The sequence below is a fragment of the Streptopelia decaocto genome (genome assembly GCF_964273445.1).
Source record: "Streptopelia decaocto genome assembly, chromosome: 5".
Lineage (NCBI taxonomy): Eukaryota > Metazoa > Chordata > Aves > Columbiformes > Columbidae > Streptopelia > Streptopelia decaocto.
Window position 1 is genome coordinate 34874267 of NC_138659.1, and position 22517 is coordinate 34896783.

The 22517-nt window shown below is 54.6% G+C and overlaps 1 protein-coding gene across 1 annotated transcript; it reads right to left on the reverse strand.

Moving 5' to 3' along the window:
- Positions 1-513: 513 nt before the first annotated feature.
- On the reverse strand, positions 514-20197 carry PALD1 (phosphatase domain containing paladin 1). Its single transcript, XM_082054001.1, has 20 exons — positions 20078-20197; positions 13248-13445; positions 13063-13165; positions 12707-12886; positions 12473-12628; positions 11919-12079; positions 11671-11746; positions 10652-10803; positions 10276-10366; positions 10086-10190; positions 7508-7603; positions 7162-7296; positions 6114-6230; positions 5852-6031; positions 5062-5259; positions 4676-4816; positions 4402-4473; positions 4084-4224; positions 1847-2002; positions 514-780 (listed from the first exon to the last, which is right to left on the reverse strand). The coding sequence occupies exons 2-20, from the start codon at positions 13433-13435 to the stop codon at positions 631-633; spliced, it is 2598 nt and encodes an 865-aa protein (XP_081910127.1). The 5' UTR covers positions 13436-13445; positions 20078-20197; the 3' UTR covers positions 514-630.
- Positions 20198-22517: the final 2320 nt, after the last annotated feature.

Here is a 22517-nt window from a genome sequence, read left to right on the forward strand (position 1 = left end):
GTTTGGGGAGGGGGAAACGGGGCAGTTGGGACCCCCAAACCTGGCACCGTAGCTGCATCCACAACTGGAAAAAGTTGAGAAGAACCAAAGATGCCCAAACATTAAATATAGCCAGGGAGCTCTGAGAGCCCTAATCCAGGCTGCAAGTGTTTATGGCTCCAGATATATGGAGCCATAAATAGATATCTGTGTGTATATATACACATATACATACATATATATATACACATGTCTATATATATTTGTGTATCTATGCATATATACACATATCTGTATATAAATAGATATATTTGCGCGTGCGTGCCGCAATGGTTTAGGGAGAAAGTGAGCACAGTCCTGAAAAATTTGTCACAATTCCACGCACCCACCAAATCCAGCATTTCAGAGCCGCTTTTCCATACACCCCCCCCCCCCCGCCCCGCTCACAATTAAGCACCTGCCTAAAAGGATCGATTTTTAATTTACAATATTTTTATTGCGTCCAAAAGAACCCCAAACATCCCCCGCGTTCTAAGGCAGCTCCAGGGCTCGCCCCTCCCTCCCCACCCCCCCAGGTTTTTTGGGAAAACAGTCTTTTTGATCTTCTGCCCCACCAAGAAAAAGCAGTGGGGACCCCCCCCCACCCTGACCCTACACGAATTCCCCGCGGAAGGGGCGGGGGGTGCTGCCCTGCGCCCGCCACCGGCCCCGCAGCGTGCGCAGGGACTTGCCCTCCTGGCTCTCCAGCTCGGGGAAGCCCAACTGGTTGAGGACCTCGTAGACCCCGGCCACTGCCGCCACCTGAAAGCAGATGGAAAAGAGATTTAACCCCTCGCCCCAGCATCCTGGGGGTGCTTTTGCTCCCTCCTGGGTGGGGAAGGTGCCCAGCATCTCCTTTTATCCGGGTACCACCCCCTCCCGCAGCACCCCAGCTTTCCCCCAGCCACGGTTTATACATCTTTCTAAGCCGCTTCCTTGCTGCCGGGGTCAGCCGCCACTGGGTTTGTTGCCTTTGGCGCCCTTCTGCCAAAAAGCTACAACGGTGCCTTGTTTTTGACTAAAAACCACGGGGATTATGCAGTGGGAAGGGGTGCTTTGGGGGTCAAAGGCTCCTTTTATCCGCAAGCTGGGTGTATTTCCACCCTGCCAAGAAACAAGGGAGGTGGGAGACAGAGCTAACGCCGCATTTAAGGGCGCCGCATTTAAGGATTGCCACCACCAGGCAACGCAAACACCAGCATAACTGGGATGCCATGCTGGGGTGGACACTGATACCCCTCCTTGCAGCCCCTGCCAGTGGGACAGGGGGACAGCGAGAGGAATTGGCAGCCGCCGCTGTCACCTCCTGCCTGGCAGATCCAACATGCCTATATGAATTAGGGACGCTGGGAGAAGCAAAGGGACAAGAGGTTTCCCCCTACACACAAATGCGAGCAGTGCCTGCTTCACATCATGCAAACCCAGGGAGAGAAAAAACTAATTGCTGCATTATAATAATGAAAAATAATGAAAAGCAGGAAATATGGAGAATTTGGAGCTGCTTTCCAATCCTCCCAGATGCCTGGTGCCAGCAGTCCCATCTCCCCCAGCCCGGCTTTTAATTATTCTTTCCTTTCAATCCTCCAACCCGTCTGGCTGGGTTATTGTATTTTTAATACACTCCAAAGAAATTAGAGGTGGGTTTGGGTGCAAGGAGAGCCAAGCCAAGCTAACCAAACCAAGGAAGGGGTGTTGGCTGGTGGCCTCCCAGCCCCAGATGCTGCAATCACAACTGGCAGATCAAACTAAAGCCCTGGAAAACTCAGAAAAGGGGCAGGTTTGGGGTGGGGAGGAGCAGCCCAACCCGCTCCGGCAGGGAAAGCCTCACCTCCCGCATCCAGAGGCTGAAGGGCCGCTGCCAGGAGTCCTTCTTCTCCAGGTGCAGGTAGGCGTTGAAGAGGATCAGGTAGATGTAGCGCTCCAGGTACTGCAGGCTCCTCAGATGCAGCGTCCGCGTCTCCTTCTCATCCTTCCCCAACCTCCGCTGGAAGGAGCAGGAGAGCAGCTGAAGTAGTACCCGCCTCGGGAGAGCATCCCAAAGGCACCCCAGTCCTCACCCACAGCCCCGCTCTCCACCCCACCTGAGAAGCCGGGTGGTGAAGGACCCACTCTGGGGACAAAAATAAGTGCATCCTTCCAGCCCACAGCCCAGGCTCTCGTTAACTTGTGGTTTCCAGCATATAAAAACTTCCCCTATCTTGTACAGAGCTCAAAAATAGACAAAAGATCGCTAAATGCACATGGGGTGTGTGCCCAGGAGCCAGCCACAAACCATACCCGAAAGCAGGAGCTCCGGGACTGCAAAGCATTTCCCCAAGGAGAAGAAAATAATAGAAAAAGGCTTTTCCCCTGGTCAGACTCATCCTCATCCTCCACCATAGGAAGAGGAGAGGCCACACCAGCCTTGGGGTTTGTTCATTTGCACCCTTATTTGTGGCAGCACCAGGTGAGTGATTCTGGCCTGGGAAAAGGTGTCTCCTCTGCACCTATGTGCTAGTATTTGCAGATCCTGTTATTTATCATGTTGTTAAATTGTCCTATTTACTTTTATTATTTTCTCCTATTTATTATTTTCTCCTATCATTTTATTATCCTATTTATTTATATTTCTCCTATCATTTTATTATCCTATTTATTTTTATTATACTGTCCTATTATTTATTGTGTTATTATATGGTCTTATTGGATTTTTATTTTATTGTCCTATTATTTATCATTTTATTATCCCATCCCATTCAATTTTTATTTAATTTTCCTATTATTTGTCATTTTATTATTCTATTATATATCATTTTCTTATATTCTCCTACTTTTTTCCTCCCTCTTCGGGGTGGGAAGGGGTAGGAACAAACCCAAGCAAGTACCAGAGCACCTTTACCTTCCCTCTCTTCACCCAAACCCCACACTACTCTAAACACTAACCATGGCTTAATTAAACATCCATTAGGGCAATGCCTAAACTATAAAATTCCCATCATTCTCTTATTCGGGCTATGCATCACTGGGGAAAAAAAAACATATAGATATATAAAATTACTTATCCCAATAATTTCACAGTAGCTGTTGCTGTAAATATTCAGTCCCCAGCGGCTCATGCCATGGAGCTCAGGATTTCTCCCCCAGCCCCCAAAAAAATGCAGAGGACCCCATAAACCATGAGGCAAACACCCGGGGAGCTGTGGATGTTACTATGTGATTAAATGCTTTGGGTTTTCTTCCCCAGATCAATCATTCATAGCCATTAATTGAAAACAGGGGTCGATGGCAGCTGCGGGCAAAACCATCACTAGTGGGGACGTTGGTCGATCCAGCCCCAGCAGGGAGGATGCTGAGCCCTGAGCTCAGCCCTTCCGGGGCCACATCAAATAGTTGCACAGCTTAAAAATAAATAAATACATAAAGAAATCTAAAAATATTGTCCTTTCTCCCCTTCATCAGCTGCACAGAAGCTTCCAGCAGGCTGTGGGCTCAGCCAGCTGCAGGATGCCTCCCGCATGGGCACAGAGGGGTTTCCTCCTGAGGATGGGGGTCCCTTCAAGGACGGGTCCCCCTTCCTGAGCTCAGAGGAGCTGGAGGAGCCTTCAGGGCTGGGAGTGGAGCGGGACGGACCAGCCCTGCCCCCTGCTGGCTGCGCTCAGCCGGACGGCCGGCATGTGAGATCGGATGCAGGACGGGGTGCAACGCAGGATGTGGGATGTTGGGTTGGGTGGGATGCAGAACGGCACCAGACGGACAGGATGCCGGGTGGCATGTGGGATGACACCAGACAGGCAGGATGCTGGGGGGATGATGCAGGACTGCTCCAGATAGGTGGGATGCAGGGTGGCACCAGACAGGGAGGATGCTGGCCAGGATGCAGGACAGCACCAGACAGGTGGGATGCGACACAAGATGCAAAATGACACCAGGTGACCATGATCAAAAGAGCCCCTGGTGCCTCTTTGGTGGCATCCCAGCAAGCTTCAGGCCACAAAACCATACAGCTTCAGCAGGGCTGGTCCCAGAGCCTGGTCGCACCCTCTGGGATTGGCGGTGGCCTTGTGCCAATGGGGAGGACCTGCTCACCTGCCGGTACGTGCAGATGATGATCTCTCGGAGGTGGTAGTGCATGGGCGTCATTGTCTCGCTGACAGTGTCCAGGGCCATGTCTACCTCCTTCTTCATCCGGTGACCATCGGGCAGGAGCTGGACCACCTTCATCACCACCTGGAGCACAGGTAGAAGCAACAGGGGCTTTCACCAGGTGCCTCTTCGCCTCGACCTGACTTCTCCCTCCCAGCCCACGAGAGGACCCAGCGCCTCCAAAAATGCAGCTGTGGCTAAGGTAACAAAGAGTGGGTTCAGTGGGGGATCCTGAAACAAGAGTCAGGTTCAAGGACTCACCTCGAACTCCCCTTTGGTGTACTTGGCGTCAGGCACACTCACAATCTCCTCCTCGCTCATCTCGGGGATGCCCTGGGGCAGACAGAGGATGGTGCCCTTAGGGTCTGCCCCACAGCTGAGCAGACATGCAGACCCCTAACCCAACCCACCGGGACACCAGGCATCCTGCACCTCCCCTTTGCATGGGCACGGAAGCCTGAAATGTCACACCCATCAGTTTCCCCAGCAGCCCCAACTCCAGCCTGTCACTCTCCCTGCAGACCCCAGTACCCACGTTGAAGTGCCATAGGGTGAGGACGGCGATGACCATGGCCGTGGTGGTGCGGCCCCGGCCACTGGAGCAGTTGAAGATGAAGGCTGCCTGTGAGTCCTCAGCCAGGGCGCTCTTCATCGCCTCCAGCAGCCGGTCAAAGTCCTGCCGGTAGCAAAGCCAGGGGTGGTTTATGGGTGCAACCCACCTCCCATCCCCACCATGGGATCCCCCTTGCTCAGGAGCCCCCCAGGGACCTTCCTTGCCCCAGCAATCGCCCCACACTGAACCTGGCCACACCATCATAACCCTGAGGCTGGGTGACATCGAGCACTCAAGTGACATTCACCCCACAGCAGCACGGATGGCTTGAGAAGGAGGTGACAGCAGCGACCCCATCCCTGGGGTACCTGCTCCTTGGGAGCACAGAAATCGGGGATGGGGATGCGGCGGTAGGTCAGCCCTGGGAAGATGTTCTTCTGCTGGCTGAAGATCTCCTGCAGGGTCAGGCAACTCTTGAACATCTTCATCTGCTTCTCCACCTCCAGGTAGACCTCCAGCCACTTCTGCCACTTCAGCAGGTCACCCTTCAGGGTCACCTCTAGTTTCTGCAGAGGATGGGGAAACCCTCACTGTAAGACCCACTCCTCTTAACATATCAAGATACTAATCATTTTTTTTTTAGATGCAGATACCTCTCAAACACCCCGTAGACAACACAAAACTCCACACCAGGTCCTGGCCCCTGCTTCTGCCCAGGACCATGGTCCCCACCATGCTTGGTGGAAGCCTCAGGAGCATCATCTCCCACCACCCCAGGCAGCTCCTCCACTACCCATTCTCCTCTAGAAACCAAGCTGGGAACATCTGAAAACATCTACTCTCCTTTCCCTGGGTGCCTTTTACCCTGGCTTTCACGCCATGCTATAAATTCTTCGGGGCAGGACGTCTGCTTTGCTCTGCCTTTGCAAACTCTGGCACAGTGACAGCCCAGCCAGGAGGACTCCTTTATTTTTGCAGTCCCATAAAGAGCTGGTCAACCACCTGGTTCTGCATCAGCTGGGCTGTCCACAGCCTCCAGCACACAGGGTGGGTGCAAACCAAGCACAGCACCCAATACAACCACTGCCTGTCTGTCGTTGTCGAAAGAAAAGAACAAAACAAGCAGAACCCCCGCTTTGTACCCAACATCTGGCTCACCTCCAGCTGCTGAGGCGAGGCGGTGGGCACGGGGATCAGCTCCTCCAGCTGCCCGGGCTCCCGCAGCGTATAGATCTGCTCGTTCCCCTCCAGGACCACTTCTTCTCGCAGGTTGATCCAGAGGATGTGTCTGTGCTTCCTCTTGGCATCCGTCAGGTACCGCAGGACACTGCCCAGGCTCTGAGGGAAGGGGAGGGTGATGGGGAGGGCTGGGACCCCTGTTTTGGGTGTCCCTGGCTGTTGTGGGGTGCATGTCCCTCACCTTGGAGCTGGGCTGCGCCGTCCCATAGACGGGCATCTTGGGGACCCGTCGAAAGTTGGCCACATTCATCTCCTTGGCAGTGCTCATCATGTCTGGGCAGAAGCGCTCGTCTGCCACCTGCAGCAGAGCAAAGCCTGGGCAAGGGGACACTCCCACATTGCACCCATTCCTAGGTTTGCAGGGGGGTTTCCCAGCACACCATGCTCAGGAGAAGTTCCCAAACCCCTCCAGCCTCAGCAAAACAGGGCACAAAGACACACACAGCTGCGTTACAAAGGTGGGAGATGCTCTTCTTGCAGCAAGACCATGCCAAAGCAGCAGCAAGCCACCAGCAGCTCTGGCCTCCTTCACCCCACCACAGTCAGGAGCACCCAGAAAGATGAAGCTGCAGTTAGGCCAGCAGCTTAGGCTCATGTCCTGGGGTACTCCAGCACCCCGGTACTCCGGGCCTGCAGAACTGGACACATCCATGTGCACAGGGGGTGTCTGGCCCCTTGCCCATCCTTGATGAGGATGCAGTCTGGACATGGACCTGAGACCCCAACATGGACCTGAAGACCTCAGCACAGATCTGAGACCCCAACATGGACCTGGACACCCCAACACACACTTGGAGACCTCAACATGGACCTGAAGACCCCAACACAGACTTGGTGACCTCAACATGGACCTGGACACCCCAACACAAACTTGGTGACCTCAATGCAGACCTGAAGACCTCAGCACAGACCTGAGACCCCAACATGGACCTGGACACCCCAACACACACTTGGTGACCTCAATGCAGACCTGAAGACCTCAGCACAGACCTGAGACCCCAACATGGACCTGGACACCCCAACACACACTTGGTGACCTCAATGCAGACCTGAAGACCTCAGCACAGACCTGAGACCTCAACATGGACCTGGACACCCCAACATAGAGCTCAGACCCCAATACTCCACACCTCCCCTACAACAAGGGCAAGCATCCCAGAAAGGTGCCGTTCCCAAGGGACAACGAGGAGCCACCAAGCCCCATCCCTACACCCAGGACAGGCACTCACCAGCACTCGTGTCCCCTTGGTGACGATATCCCCAGTGACAGTGAGCTCCGAGGAGTTCATCTCCGCCTGCAGCCGGTAGAGCTCGGGATGCCGGCACATCCACCTGCTGAAGCTGAGGGCAAAGCCCAGGGGGTACTGCCGGCAGGGGGCCGGGGGGGACGCGCCATCAGCCTGGGCTCGCACCCCCTGCCCCGACACAACCCACAACCCCACCAAAAAAGAACAACAAACAAACCAGCCTATATTTGCTTGGGAAACTCAGAGACCCCTTCCCTCACACTGCACAGGGAAACCAATAAAAAAATAGCAAAAGAGGGGTTTTTTGGATTGGTGGGTTTATTTTTACCTGCTCATGAAGGTAGTAGTTGAAGGCAATCAAGTAGAAATAGCGTTCGAGGCTCTGCAAAGTCCTCTGGAGGAAATATTCTTTGGTGCTGCTCCCCTGAAAGCAAAGGTGGGGGGATTCACAATGCTCAACGCTGCCTGGTCCCCCTGGCTTGGGAGAGACACCAGCAAGCAGCAAACAAGCTGAGGCATTTCTTTACGGAGTATTTTTTGGGGGTGGAAAGAGGGGCAGAAATGCCATGTAAGTCGCTCAGAAGGATTTTTGCATGTTCATGCCGATTTCATCAAGCTGTTTGTTTGGAAAGAAACCCCTCCCAAATAAGAAGAGGTGGGAGAAAACCTACAGAACCCAATCTGGAATATAGTTTTTTTGGTGCCTTTTTTTTCAACATTCCAAGTTTTCCGTATTAAATAATGCTTAAAGGCATAAACGTGCATTTCAGCTCAACCCAAACCTTCCCTTTAGCCCAAGGACACGCCGGGAGCGGTTCCAAGCAGCCCCAAGGGGCGTTGCTGTCCCCGGGAGATAACACTGTCCAGATGCAAACGGGAGACTCAGACCCAAGGGAAGGGGGCTGGTCGATACAAGATCCTGCACCCACCCCGGTAATATATTGTTTCAAAGTGTCTCCTCTTTGCCTTCATCCCCAGAAGCATCACAATGCCTATGTAGATGGCTTCAAGCAAGCTCTCCTCCTCCTCATCTTCATCATTACCGTCTTCACCATCACCTCCCCAAACCAGGCACGTGACCCAGCACAGCTACCTCCTCCCAGGGAGGCACAAGCTCAAACCTTCAGGATTTTCCATTATTCAGAAGCCCTCGAGGCAGGGTTTGTACATCCTAGCATCTCACCCAACAAATTAACCCGCAGCATCGCCACAGGAGCATCTCTGAGGAGTCCATTGTGACCCCATCCCCAGGGTCGAATGGAAAAATCTGACATTACGTGGCTGACTCAGGAATATTTACTTGTTCTCTGCAAGAGAAATCTGGCCCGCTGTGATTTATCAAGAGGCAGAGCAGCCGGTTTTGGTCTGGAGACTCAAAACAAAGCCTGTGAGGGATGCGGCCGTCCCGGGTTTGCGGTATTTCTACCCAAGCACTTGGGTTCCTGCAATAAAAACCAGCCTGGTGCTCTCACCCAAGCTAAATCCCTCAGTATTTCCCTGAAACAGGCTTTTGGTGAAACAGGGGGATGTTCCGCTTGTGTTTCAGCTGGGTACCGCAGCGGTCCGGCAATGCTCAGCATCCCATGCCAGGATGCACCTACCCTTGTGTCACCATCACTTGAGGACTTAAATCTCCACTTTTACCCCAAACACAGGGCAGAAAGCCACAGTCTGGCTTGAGGTCATTCCTCTGAGCCCAGAAAAACCCTTTTTCTCCCCAAAAGCAAGCAGGGCTCTGCTAGCTCACCCAGCAAATCCCTCCGGTACCACCTGCGGCCCTACCAAGCCCAGGCTGGTTTTTCAATGGCCCTTCACCCCTCCTCATCCTTCCCACTCCCCCAGCACATTTTCCTGGCCCCTTGCCATTGTTTAAACCTGTTCTCACTCCGTGCAGACTTCAAATAAACACTCCTCACCACTAATTTACGGCAGTCGGTCCCCGGCCAGTTGTTTCCCCGGAGTCGAGAATGACATAGAGCAGCCTTCCCCAGTGGGGAAGAGTTGGGAAAATGCTTCGAGGCAGTGACAAAATCCCCTGCCCAAGCTTCCCCTACTGCGCAAGAGTATTTGCCATTACACAAGCAGCACCAAACATACCTAAATCCACCCTAAAAAGGGGGCTGAAATTTGGGGTTTGCCACTAAACGCCGAAAAAAGCGCCAGCAAACACTTTTCTTTCCCCGCTATTTTCGTGGTGCTTTTCTGCTCCAGCCTATTTGCTTGGGCCGCACAGCGCCAGTTGTTTAGATTGCACTTTACAAATGGCACTTCTACTCCACATTTAGTATGTAAATGGGAAAATCAATCCCCCAAAAAGGCTGGGATTTGGGCAGCATTGCCAACTGAGCCTGCTCACTCCATCCATCCATCACCCGGCAGGACCCATCTGGGTCAAACAAGGGAAACCACAGTTTTCCAGCATGAAAAACCACACTGATGGCTTTTCAAAGCAAAGGAGACAAAAACAGAAATCTACAGATAGGAATGCTTGACCTTGAGTGAGCGCATTCGCAGGAAAACCTCTAAGCAGCAATCCCTCCCAGATCCCGAGGACTTTTACCAGCCAGGTTTGTGTGGATTTTCCAATCTTAGAGCTGATAAAACCAGGGCACGATATATTATTTTCCCCCAAGGTCATCGCCCAGAAGCAGCGGTGAAGACCAAAACACACAGCTTTCTCCCCCAAAACCCGAGCCTGCTCCATCTGATGGCTCTTAAACAATTGAGGGAAAAAACAATTGAGAAGCTCCACAATCTTTCAGGTTTCACGTCCCTGGGAAATTTCCAGCTCATGGGAAGCATCAGATTTCCAGAATTTACATTCTTCTCATCCCCATACAAAACCAGCTTGATAAATCACCCTGGACCGGTGGCAGGGATGCGAGCGATCCCTCTGATGAACGTACCTGGATCTGATAGTCCTCCCCAATCCCTTCCAGCTTCTTCTTGTACTCGTAGATGGCTTCCTTCATGTCGTGCATCTCCGAGCAGGAAGCGATGGCACGATCCACCTTGCGAGAAGCCCCAGATCAGGGGGGAGACCGACCTCACCCCCTTCCACCCACCGCGCTTGGGGGTTTGCCAAAATCCTCTTACCTCCTCCACTATCTGCTGGCCTTTGGGGACCATCTCAATGAAGGTCTGGATGACCCGAAGCCTGGGAGATGTTTTAGGCGGGTGGGGGAGGCTGGAGTGGGAGAAATTGTTTTACAGTGAGGGTGGTGAGACACCAGCCCAGGTTGGCCAGAGAGGTGGTGGATGAACCATCCCTGGAGACATCCCAGGCCAGGCTGGACGGGGCTCTGAGCAACCTGAGCTGGTGAAGATGTCCCTGCTCATGGCAGGGGTGGCACTGGATGAGCTTTGAAGGTCCCTTCAACCCAAAACACTCTGTGATTCTAAGGGGAGGATCAAACCAGTCCCAGGGGCACAGGTATCCCCCCCTCCCATCCCCGGGGGCTGCCCCACTTACTCAGGCTTCTGAGCAGCTCCTTGGTGGTGGTGGTAGAAGACAAGTGTGGCCATGGCCATGGCCAGGTTGGTCCTGCCCACGCCAGTCTGGCAGCCAAAGAGCAGTGCCGGAGGGGGTCTACCAGGGTCCCGCAGCAGCAGGCTGGGGCTCTCCTAGGAGGAAGGGACAGAGGATGGGGACCACAGGGGTACCCAGGAGAGCGGTCTCTGTCACCACGATGGCCCTGCCCAGGCATGGAGGGGTGGGCAGCATCTCCCCTTTGCTCAGGAGATGGCATGGGTGGGCCAGGACAGCACAATGGGCAGTCCATCCACTGTGTCCCCACACCCTGTGGCCTCTGACACTGGCCTGGCCACCCCACCAGAGATGTTCCCACCACCAGTTCCCAAGCCACTAAGATGAAAGCTCCCAGGCTAAAAATGAGCAGCTCCACCATCAAAAGTTCTGCACTAAATCCAGATCTTTTCTCCCAAACCCATTTGGGGAAGAGCCACCTGCACAGGGATGCTGGGAGGTGGTGACGAATGGTCACCTCTGGCCAGGAGTAGGGACAAGCAGCTGGACAACATGGACCTGAGGAAATGGCAGCAAGATGGGCCAGGGGAGGTTTGAGTTGGATATTAGGGAAAAGTTCTTCACCCAGAGGGTGCTGGACACTGAACAGGCTCCCCAGGGAGGTGTCACAGCCCCAAGCCTGACACTGTTCAAAAAGAGATGAGACAACGCCCTCAGACACATGGTGTGAACTGTGGGGTGTCCTGTGCAGGAACAAGAGTTGGACTCAGTGATCCTTGTGAGTCCTTTCCAACCCAGGAGACTCTATGATTCTATGACTTCTCCAGCAGGATCTACAGCAACAGGAACAGGATGCAACCACAGGCACAGGCATCTTCTAATGAGCAGCACCAACCCAAGAGCAGGAGATGATGTTCTCGGGGAGTCACATTCCCTGACCCAGGTGCAGAAGCAAGTCCTAACCTGACGTGGCCTCACAGACCAGGTGCTTTTGCTCAGCTCACCCTGAGGAAGCAGATGAAAGTGTCGAACTGCTCCTCCAAAGGGGCTCCCTCAGCGGGCAGGGGCAGCCGGTGGTACCTGCCAGGCACAACGACAACCCTTGTTAGGAGAATGAGGCCTTGGGAGCAACTTCATCCCCACCATGGCAGAGGACATGTGGTTTAAGAGGGTATGAAGAGCCCAGCTTGCAAAAGCAAAGCCAGCAGCCACATGTGAGGAGGAGGAGGAGGAGGAGGAGGAAGGGCAGCACCTGTAGGAGGGCAGGAGGAAGACGGGCCTGTGGTAGACCTCCTCTGTCACCTGGATGTCCTCCTCACCCTGCACACGCACGGTGTGGGGCTCATCCCGCAAGCGCTCCACATCATTGTAGACGTAGTAGACGCTCTCGCTCAGCTGCGCAAAGTCGTGGATCTAGTGGAGATGGGGACCACCACCATTAAAACCCATGGGGCACCCACCACCTCCAACAACCCCATTTTTTGAGGTGGGGGGATACATACACCCCGTTATCGCTGGGACGATAGGACAAGGGGTGACGGTTTTAAACAAAAGGAGGGGAGATTCAGGCCAGACACGAGGAAGAAGTGTTTTACAATGAGGGTGGTGAGAGCCTGGCCCAGGTTGCCCAGAGAGGTGGTGGATGAACCATCCCTGGAGACATCCCAGGCCAGGCTGGACGGGGCTCTGAGCAACCTGAGTTGGTGAAGATGTCCCTGCTCATGGCAGGGGGGGCACTGGGGGAGCTGGGAAGGTCCCTTCCAACCCAAACTATTCTGTGATGAACCCCATCTCGTCCCGCCTCACCTCCTTGCGGATGGCCAACTCCAGGGTCTCTGCCCGCTGCAGGCACTGGAGGTTCTCATGAAGGTTCTCCTTGCCCCTGGGCGTGTAGGACACAAAGTCCCCCTCCATCCGCAAGAAGACCACAGGTTCCTCACGGACACAGAAGAAGACACACTCCTGTGAAGAGGAGGAAGAAGCTGCCCAAAAAAAGCTCTCCTGCCTTTTCCCACCCCAAATTTCCAGCTTCCCACCAACCTTGTGGCCCTCTCTCTGCAGCTTCTGTAGGACGAGTTTGAAGCCATTGAGGCTGGGTTGCCCCATGCCAAACACAGCATAACCTCCTTTGGCTTGTCTGAAATTGGGAGCGCCGCAGCTGCCCGTAGTGTTCAAGACATCTAGTTTGCCATAGACATCCCTGACCATGAAATATTTCCCCTGCAGAACAAGACAGGCAGAGAGAAGATGGCGAATAAGTGGGTTTGAGCAAGCAGGCTCGGAAGAGAAGTGGGTTTTTTTCTCGGTGATCCTCAAAATTAGCCCCCCCCCAAAACCTCAAGGTCCTCAAACCCCAAGTTGAAACGGGTTTGGCACAGAGCGGTGCTGATGCTCACTTGCACAAGGTAGTGTTCCAGCGCCGTCTCAGAAATGCGTCCCACCGTGTAGTTGGCCTTCAGCAGGTCATCGTGGATCTGAAACTCCTCCCTGCAGTTGTACCTTTTAAAAACAAGCAATATTTTGAGAAGGCGGCGCAGAAAAACAGAGGTTTAGGAGTCGCAAGAGGAGGCCAAGGACTTACGTGATGACCACGGGTGCCACTTTGTTGGTGATGATGGACTTGGCCTTGCTGTTGTGGAGCCCCAGGGTCTGGAAGGAGTGGATGCTGAGGGACCGCTGGTCCTCCATGCTGCCCTCGCCCAGAGCCCCACTGTCCGGGGGGGATGCTGAGACCGCCTGCTGCGCCGTGCTGGCCGTCGTCCCCATCATCCGCGGGCGGCTGCCACCGCAGGGAAAACGTTAAATAAACTCACAAAAAATATTAAAAATAAGAAATAAAACTTTAAAAAGGGGGGGAAAAGGGGAGGGGAAGGGGGGGAAAAGATGAAACAAGAAGAAAGGGAAGGATAAGGAGGAGGAATTTGTTTTGGTTTCTTTCAGCTGCTCAGTTTTAGGAAGGGAAAATCCCAACAGCCGGCGAGGAGAGGCCGGGTTGGGATGAAACGTTAACCCAGCCCAGGGTTTTCTCCACCCCTGCCTGCCATGTGGATCCCTTCGCCAGGGAGAATCCAGACCCGGAGCAGCTGAAAGTGGGGCTGGGGGTGAAAAGAACTAAAAAATAAAGGCAAAACGCTGGATGCGGCAACACAAATCTGCTGAGTCAGCAGATGGCACTGCGGGGGGACTCGTCAGCTCCCTGTCCATTAACCTCATCCTGCGCTTCACGGCGCCCATAAACCACTCCGGCGTCCCTCCCTGGGTGGAAAACGCTTCTACACTGAGTAAATTTTGCTAAATATTTAGTAATTGAGGACTGAGGAGCGGCGAGCAAAGCTCTGGGAGGTTGCGCATCTGTGTGCGCACGCACGTGTTTCGATGTAAGCAAAGGAGGAGCTGGGAGGGCATGTAAAGCACCCACATAAGGTTTTTGTATCCTCAGAAGGCAGCGAGGAGGAAAAGCGTCCCCCTCGCACAGCAAGAAATAATCCCGCAGCGCTGAGAAACCCCCCTTAATTGCAACAGAGGCACCAGGTTGAGGGATTTCCTCCAGCTATTAACAAGCAATGGTGATGGTTATTCCCATCCTGGAGGACCAGGGCAGATGGGGAACCCCAAAAGCAGATTGACACCCCCCCCCCTCATCCCCAGGGAGCTCATCCCTAAACGTGGCTGCAAACAAAAGGGCTGGCCCGAGGCGGGGGGGCTGGCGGCATCCAGGAGCATCCTGCCACACTCCAGCGGTCCCGGACAATGTGCCGACTGTCTGGGAACCAAGCGAAGCGAGAGATGGAAAGGAGTAGCCTGGAAAAAATAAAACCAAAAAAACCCCTCTGCCCACCCCTACCCAGGCAGCCTCCCCCCCAAAAAAAATCCTCCTTTGTATTGGTGCTGTGTGGGAAATAACCCTGGCAGCATCCCAAGGGGGACGGTACCTGCTCGGTGGCGACGCGGGGAAACCAGGGCTGCCTTTAACCCAGCCCTAAAACGGCTTCGGCAGCACCGGATCAGCCCCTTCCTGTGCTCCCAGGGAACGCGATGCCCCCAGCAGCTGCAAACGCTTCGAGGCGGGGGGGAAAAGCCTCCGGAAAATGTGCTATTTTGAGACAGCCGTGCCCCAGCACAGATTTCTCCCCTCCTCCCCATCTTCCTTCCCCGCTCCACAGACAACTTGTTGCTCCAACCGGGAATTTTCTGCACCATTAGGCAGCCTGGTTTCTTTTACACCAGATAGAAGCGGGGAAAAAAAAAAAACCCAAAACACAGCTGTTTCAGGCCAGTGCCGTTTCTCCAAGTGCCCTTATGCTTTTCTTTCACATCAATACTGTTGGGGCGAAATAAAAAATAAATGTAGGGAGGTTTTGCGTGTTTCGGAGCTCAGCCAGAATGCCTTTTCCCCCCACCTCTCTCCTTATTTTGCTCAGAATCAGTGCATCTTTTCAAAAGCAGCCAACAAGCTGTACCAACCCCTCTGGCTTTGCTCCAGCGTCCGCATGCTGGGGAATGGAGACTCACCCCCAATTTACTTCCTATTTACTTCGTCCTTCTCCCCCCACCGCAGTCTCCCACCTTCACTGTAAAACCCCCAGGGATTATTCCCCCCCCGCCCCCAACAAACCACATCATAACAGATTGAAAAGAAAACGGGCAGATTTGAAAATGCTCTTTCAAACCACAAAATGAATGGAGAGAGGAAATCACTTTTCAGCTTCTTTCTCCCTCGAGCCGGCAAAAGCAAGCATCTTCTAGAAAAGTACCCAAATCACCCCAAGATAGGTGCTTTGGGCAACCACGGGAACTGCTCTAAAAACCCCCAGGAAGAGGGAAGCACTAAATTATCCGTATGGGAGTAAATATTTACTGGTACTGCTGCATCCCATGGGAGTGGGAGGGCTGCCCAACCTGCAAACTGGGACACAAAGCTGGGTTGGCTGGGGAAGCAAAACCCCATCCCAGGAGACCAGATAAAACCATCTTGTTTCTGAAAAGCCTCCCAAATATCGCTGGTGGCTGCAATGAGAAGAGACACAATGGAGCCACCATCACAGGCCAGCCGAGCTGGGCAGGAGCTCAGGGACAAGCCCACCAAAGGGCTCCGGATTAGCCCAAATAACAGGTGTTTTCCCCCCACTCGGTAGGTGAACACAGTTAGCAAACACTAAGCGGGTGCTTAAGCAGGCAAGCTACCCTTAAAAAATAAATTAAAAAATAGTAGTTTAATTACTTCACCTGTATTTAAAAGAACCCGACTGTATCCAATGTCTCAGCCTGGTGTGTTAAGATCTGAGTTATTCTCAAAGGAAAAAACAAACATAGCCAAGCTGGTGGGGCTTTGCACTGTTCTCATGCTGCTCTGAGAAGTTCAGATGCTTGGAGGTGATCCACGTGGACTTTATGGTGGCATCAGCCACCACCTGGTGCAAGCTGGTTTTGAGCATCCCCTCCCTTGCACGACGCTTTATCTAGGGGTTTCCTCTCTAGGAGAGATGCGAAGCCGAACCCCCCTGCACAGCATCCTTGCCTCCTGCCTGCACCTTCTCCTTGAAGATGCTTGAGCATCCCAAGAGATGGCTCTGCAGCCGCTCCCACACAGGTCACCACGATGCGCGGTGCTCAGCCCCCACCTCACCAAGCTGCTCGTCTCCCGTGTCGCCCGGCGCGGGGTTATTCCCATGCCCGGGAACCTGGCGAGGACTCAAAGTCAGCGCAAACAATGGATTAAATATAGCGGGGGGCAGCCGGGCTGCAGCTGCAGGATGCATCTGCCCCGGCCGTCGCGATGAGGAGGAAGCGTGCGCTTGCCCGCCCGCCTCATTGTCAGCAGGAAATCAAATAAATCAAATAAATCTCCCTCTGTGCATCCCCAGCTTATTCTATATATTTTTGTTTTGTGTTTTTTTTATTTTAAACAAAATGCATAGCCCTTCTGGGAAGCAGCAGCAATTGCAGCATCCTCCTAACTCATCCATTCCTTCCCCAGCAGCTTTTTGGTGCCAAGCCAGCACGGATACACTCACAAGGGACCGGGGGTACCCAGCATCGCTGACCCACGCAGGGATGCAGGAAACACCACCGCAGCCTGCAGGAAGCCCTGGTGCGGCTCAGGGGCATCGCCAAAGCCCTGGGGAAGTGTTGGAGCCGAGCCCCCCAACCCCAGTGTGCTCTTTAACCTTGTTCTTCAGAAAACAGTGAAAATAACATACAAGCAGCAAACTCTTTGCTGGTGGGGCCAGTGTGTGTTGGGAGCTACCCTGGAGCAGAGGCTGCGTGGGAACCGGGCTCCTGTTGTTCCTGGTGATGCTGGAAGGAAGCAGCTTGGCTTATTAAATATATATATATATATATATACACACATATATAATAAAACAAAAAGGTGAGAAGTAACATATTTAGTCCCAGTTTATTTGAAACACATCTTTCGCCCACCAAGCTGCAAGGGTGAAATAAGGCAAGGAAGCAACACAACCCAAAGTGCTTTGCGATGGGGAGGAAGAAAAGCTCCGGAAAGCCAACTTTGCAGCAAACAGCTCTGATTTTACAAGCCTTGGTGGTTTTATTATTTTTAAACAAGCAAAGCCAACCTCCCTCCATTCTGACGGGCTCTGGGCTCCTTGCAGAGCGAGTGCCAACCGCCAAAAATATAACTAAATAAGCAGCATTTCCTAGAAAGTACAGGGGTATTTCTCAATCTGGCCGAGATCAGTGCTGCCGATCCCGTGCGTGCCCTTTGCTCCACCAGCAGCCTCTGCCAGGGAGGAGGGGAAAACCTTTCCCCAAATCCCAGTGGGATAACGAGGGATAACGAGGACTCGGCATCTCACACCCCCTTCCCAACACACTTCTGTCTTTCAGCAAAAAACCAAGTGCCATGTCCCCAAGGGAGGAAAAAGAAGGCATCCAGGCATAGCACCCCCAAAATGTGACTCTGCACCCCGCCACAGAGGTGACCATGGACGGGGAGGATGCTGCTGCCTGCTGAGAGGCACTGGAAGTGGTACCTAGGCTGCAGTCCCTGCTCCCAAACCCCATTTACAGCCAATTATTAATCAGCAGTGTCAAACCTTCCTCACTAAGCAAAACATGAGAGGAATTAAGGTATAAAGGTGAGTATCTCGTTGGCAGGATACCAAACAGACATGTTTTTTTTGGCTGAGCCCACCTGTGACGGGTAACAGCAGCCCAGGTGCAGGTTGCCCTTGGGATGAACAGCTGCCACATGTACCCTCTCCTCCCCAAAAAGCTCCTTTACTGCCCTTTTTAAGGTCCCCTCATGCCAGTCCCCAGGGCGCTGCTTCCCAGGGCCAGGAGGCGGCTGAAGGACATGCAGGAGACGCTCAGGCTGCCTGATGCATGAGTGGTTTCATCAATGAACACCAATGGAAAGAGCAACAAAAGCTCCCATTTGCGAATCGTGTGGTTTCAAGGTCTGCGAGCCTGCTTACTGCAAGTTTCCTTTCAGCAGTGCAAGGGAATAATTAAAACAAAAGCCATAAAGGATGGAGATGAAGGCCAGGGGCATCTCCAAAGAGAAAACGATGGGGCGGAGGAGCTTTCCTCCAACACCAACGCTCCCAGTTCACCAGGAAGCTCCGCGCCCAAACCCACTCTGCCAAATTGTTCACCTCGCGCAATTTCCACCTCTTCCTGGCAGAAGGTTGTGCAGCGTGACCCTGTGGGGGTGTCCCCGAGGGTGGGGACCCCAAGGGAGCACCCACAGCGCAGCACCCCCGCTCCCAACCCCCCTGGGGAGGCTCAGCGCCACGAGCAGCCCGGCCAGGGCGTTTCGGGAAGGCGAAGGCTATGATTTTGTGCTATTCATAGCTTAACCACCGGCTCCCCTCCCGCCGGGGAAGGCTGGCGGAGCAAATGGGACGGGATCCATTGACACGGAGCCGCTTTGCCCAGATGGGATGCTGCAAATCACACCTCCTGCAAGCCAGGCAGCACCTTTCGCACGCCAAGCGGCACGTTGTGCACACCAGCACCCACCATCTCACGCGCCCTTGCACGCTCAGGGGTTTTGCATGCGGTGGCACGTGCGGAGCTCGCTCTCCCATGCTTTCTTCTTCCCCCCCACCCTGCTTTCTTAAATAAAGCAAAATCAAGCAAATCCCAGGAGCGTGTTTGTTCACAACAGAGACCTGCCGGTTATTTTTAGGCTCCGTGTCATTCGTACAAAGACACAATCACTTCCTGCCTTCCAGGAAGGAAATGTCCCACCGCCGCTGCCTGCTCCCTCCCCAGGCAGTGCCTACATGCTCCCAGCACCGCCACCCCAAAACTTGCTGCTCCCCTCATCCAGGGTGGGGGGTTAACAGCCAGGACACAGCTTGGGATGCCACGAGCACCACGGTCCAGAGCGCTCCGGGGAAAAGAGGCGGCGTTCACCCCCCTTCCAGCGCTAAGAGTAGTGATGCACCAGGGAAAGGGTGGAGGAAAAGGGTCCGGAAAAGTCCGGCAGCCATAGGAAACGCAGCCTGGACGCGTTTTCTGGACGCTTTCAGCCCTGGCGGCTACAAATGCTGAGCGGGAGCTCAGCAAGAGCAAGCAGCCTGTCCTCCTAGGATGTTCTCTGCATCCCAGCTCTGCCTGGGTGACCCCGTCCTACACAGGGACAGGAGCCCACCGGGTGTCCCATGCATATATATGCCATCACTGAGTGATCCCAGATTCCCTGCACCTCCTGTGCTCCCCAAATGGGAGGCTGCAGAGCCAAACCCCAGCCTGGGATGCTCCCCAAGCAGGGAAGGGACTCTGGCTTCATCCTCCCCTCTTCCTACTCCATCTTCAGCCTCCAGCAGGGAGCCATCCTGCAGCTCCCCAAGCAGCTTTTAGGGGTGAAAGGGAAGCAGATAAGAGATGCAAACTCCAAAATTCACGTTGGGGCTCTCTGGCCGCAGTGGGCATGGCCAGTACCGGCAGCCAGCCACACCGGGCTCCTCACCCGGGTCAGGCTCCTAGGCAGCAAGAGGGAGGGAAAAAGCCCCTTTTAAATAGGAAAAGGGGCTACAAAAGCACGAGAGCTGCGAGGACACAGCGAGGCGGATGCAAGGCCCCAAAACTACTTAATCCATCTATTTCCTAGAGGTTTGAAGCAGAGCATTGGCTGCAGCTCAACCCTCCTCACCGGGGTTTGGCCACCTCATGCCCACGCTGCGGGGCTTGCGCTCCCGGGGCAAAATAAAGCTTCCTCCCATCGCCTCCCCGCCACCCGTCCCCTTCTTCACGCACCCGGCTGGGAACTGAAACCCGCCCCACCCCAGGGAGGGGGCGAGCGGGGGAGCCGGCCCCGGGAGGGAGAAAAGGGCTGGTCCGGAGGGAGCAGGATGCTCGGTCCCGGGGCGAGGGGGGGCGCCCGGCTCCGGAGCGGGAGTCGCGGGGGATGCCCGGTCCCGGGACGGGGGGATGCGGTACCTGGCGGCGGCTCCGGGCTCAGCTCCCGCGCCGGGCTGGCCGCACCGTCGGGCGCCCCATGGGTGCGGCGGGAGCGGAGCCCCGCGGCCGCCCCGACCGCCGGAGCCTCGGCGGGAGAAAGAGGAGGAGGAGAAGGAGGAGGAGGTGGAGGAGGAGGAACCAGGGGAGGGGCAGCGCTGCCGCTCGGCCCCACGCCGCGCCCTCCGGCTGCCGAGAACCGCCCCCCGCCCTGGGACACCCTTGCGTCGCAGGGACCCCCACCCCGGGCACAGCACCGGTCCCTTCAGGGACCCCTTGGCATGCAGCATCCATCTCCCCAGAGACCTCCTGGCAATGCAGCATACCCCAACCACAGCACCCATCCCGCTGGGGATCCCCCCCATCACACAGCATCCCCCAACCATAGCACCCATCCCCTTGGAACCGCCCCCCCAGCACACGGCACCCCCTAACCATAGCACCCATCCCATTGGAACTGCCCCCCCAGCACACAGCATCCCCCAACCACAGCACCCATCCCCTTGGGACCACCTCCCCCAGCACATAGCATCCTCCAACCACAGCACCCATCCCCTTGGGACCGCCCCCCCAGCACACGGCACCCCCTAACCATAGCACCCATCCCGCTGGGGATCCCGCCCCAGCACCCAGCATCCCCTTGGAACCACCCCCCCCCAGCACATGTCACCCCCCAACCACAGCACGCATCCCCTTGGAACCACCCCCTCAGCACACGGCACCCCCCCAACCATAGCACACATCCCCTTGGGACCCCCATGCAGCATCCCCCAGCCACACCAATCTTTCATGTCCCCTCCTGGTCTTAATCCCCTGGGACAGACAGCTGCTGGATCTAGTGTGAAAAAGCCTGCAGGGAGCCCCTGCTTTATCATGCTAAGGGGGATTGCACCCCAAAACTCACTCTCCCCCACACCGTTGGCCAGGCGTGTCCCAGGGCTCTTAACCACATGTGGGGTGGGAAGCAGCTGCCCTAAGCTGAGCTGGATCCATTGCATCCCTTTCCCAAACCTGAACACAGCTGGTTACAACAGCCTGGTCTAAGAGCAAACCACCTGCAGAGCTTCCACACTTGGTCTTCCCACCTTGCAGGAGAGGGTGTAGACCTGGAGGCATCCTCTGAAACATGGGGGGGGGCTCCAGGCCCCCCACTCTCAGAGCAATCCCTCCTTGCATGGACCACTCAAAATGCGCCAGGGCACAGTGGTGGGTTCCTGGGATGGTTCTACCTGTATGAGCAGGGTCAGCATCAAGGTCTGCTCATCTTCTCACAGAACATTAGGGATTGGAAGGGACCTCAAAGCTCATCCAGTGCAATCCCCCCATGGAGCAGGAACACCCAGATGAGGTTACACAGGAAGGTGTCCAGGCGGGTTGGAATGTCTGCAGAGAAGGAGACTCCACAACCCCCCTGGGCAGCCTGGTTCGGTGTTCTGTAAAGCCATCAGATGACTTCAGGCTTCCCTCATCACCAACATCGCACTTATTCTGCCGCTGCAGAAAGATGCTTTTTCAGCTAATCCATTAAAACTCAACTTCCCAGCTCCCAGCTGGATTATTTCCTGCTTTCACCCATTTCATTTGGGTCAACTCTGGAGGGTCCCATCTAGGAGGACCCCAACACTACAGCCTTGCTCACACCAGCCCCATCCACGGCCGCTGTGGGAAGCGCCGCCAAATCAATGTTTATAGGACACCGACAGGCAGAAAGAAAAAACAAAAGCAGATAAAAAACTGGGATTAACACGTTACATTCACCAGCACTGGGAAAGAGGGCCAGGAATGTAAACGGAGCTCGGAGGCGGTCCAAAAATGGTCACGGCTGGGAAGCGGCGCTGGAAAGTTTGTTAGTCAGATCCTAGACACAAGCCAGGCTCCCAGGCTTTGGCTTGGCCAAAATACCCTCGGCTCTGCCTGATTTGACACCCCAACGCCGTGTGGCAGAGCCCAGCGCAGTCACAGGCACCACCAGCAGCTGCTCCAGTCTACAACCCAAATAAGTGCTATACATCCAACCAAAGTTTCATTGACTCCGCTGCATACAAAATTAACCCCATTAAGTTCATTTGCACCTCCTTATCAATTAAGAACTTCAGCCCTAGACAGTTGTGGTGGGGCTTTTTTTTAATTCTCCATTTTTAGCTCCCAAATCAGCATCTAGAAGCTCCCCCTGCCCTAAGGAGCACACCGACAGCCAAGCACCACGGCTTTCCTCCAGATTTTGGGGGGCTTGAGGGTCCTCCCCAAACCCGGGCACCCTCCCCACAGCTTTCCTGGCTTCACCCAAGCGGTTTGGGAACGTGGCGAACCACTGCGGTATTTCACACGCGGGGTCCGCATCCCAAAGCGATGCACTATTTTGGGGAGAGAGTTATAGAACCAGAGGAGGTTGCCAATAGTTTGCTGATGCACACAGGAAAAT

What these genes read in the sequence shown, in the direction of transcription:
- PALD1 (XM_082054001.1), bottom strand. Translation starts at nt 13,435, where the DNA reads ATGATGGGGACGACGGCCAGCACGGCGCAGCAGGCGGTCTCAGCATCC. An exon ending in GCCAGCAGATAGTGGAGGAG is followed by an intron (nt 10,191 to 10,275) that starts GTAAGAGGATTT and finishes GCTTCTCGCAAG; the next exon opens with GTGGATCGTGCCATCGCTTC. An exon ending in TCTGTGCTCCCAAGGAGCAG is followed by an intron (nt 4,817 to 5,061) that starts GTACCCCAGGGA and finishes TGCTACCGGCAG; the next exon opens with GACTTTGACCGGCTGCTGGA.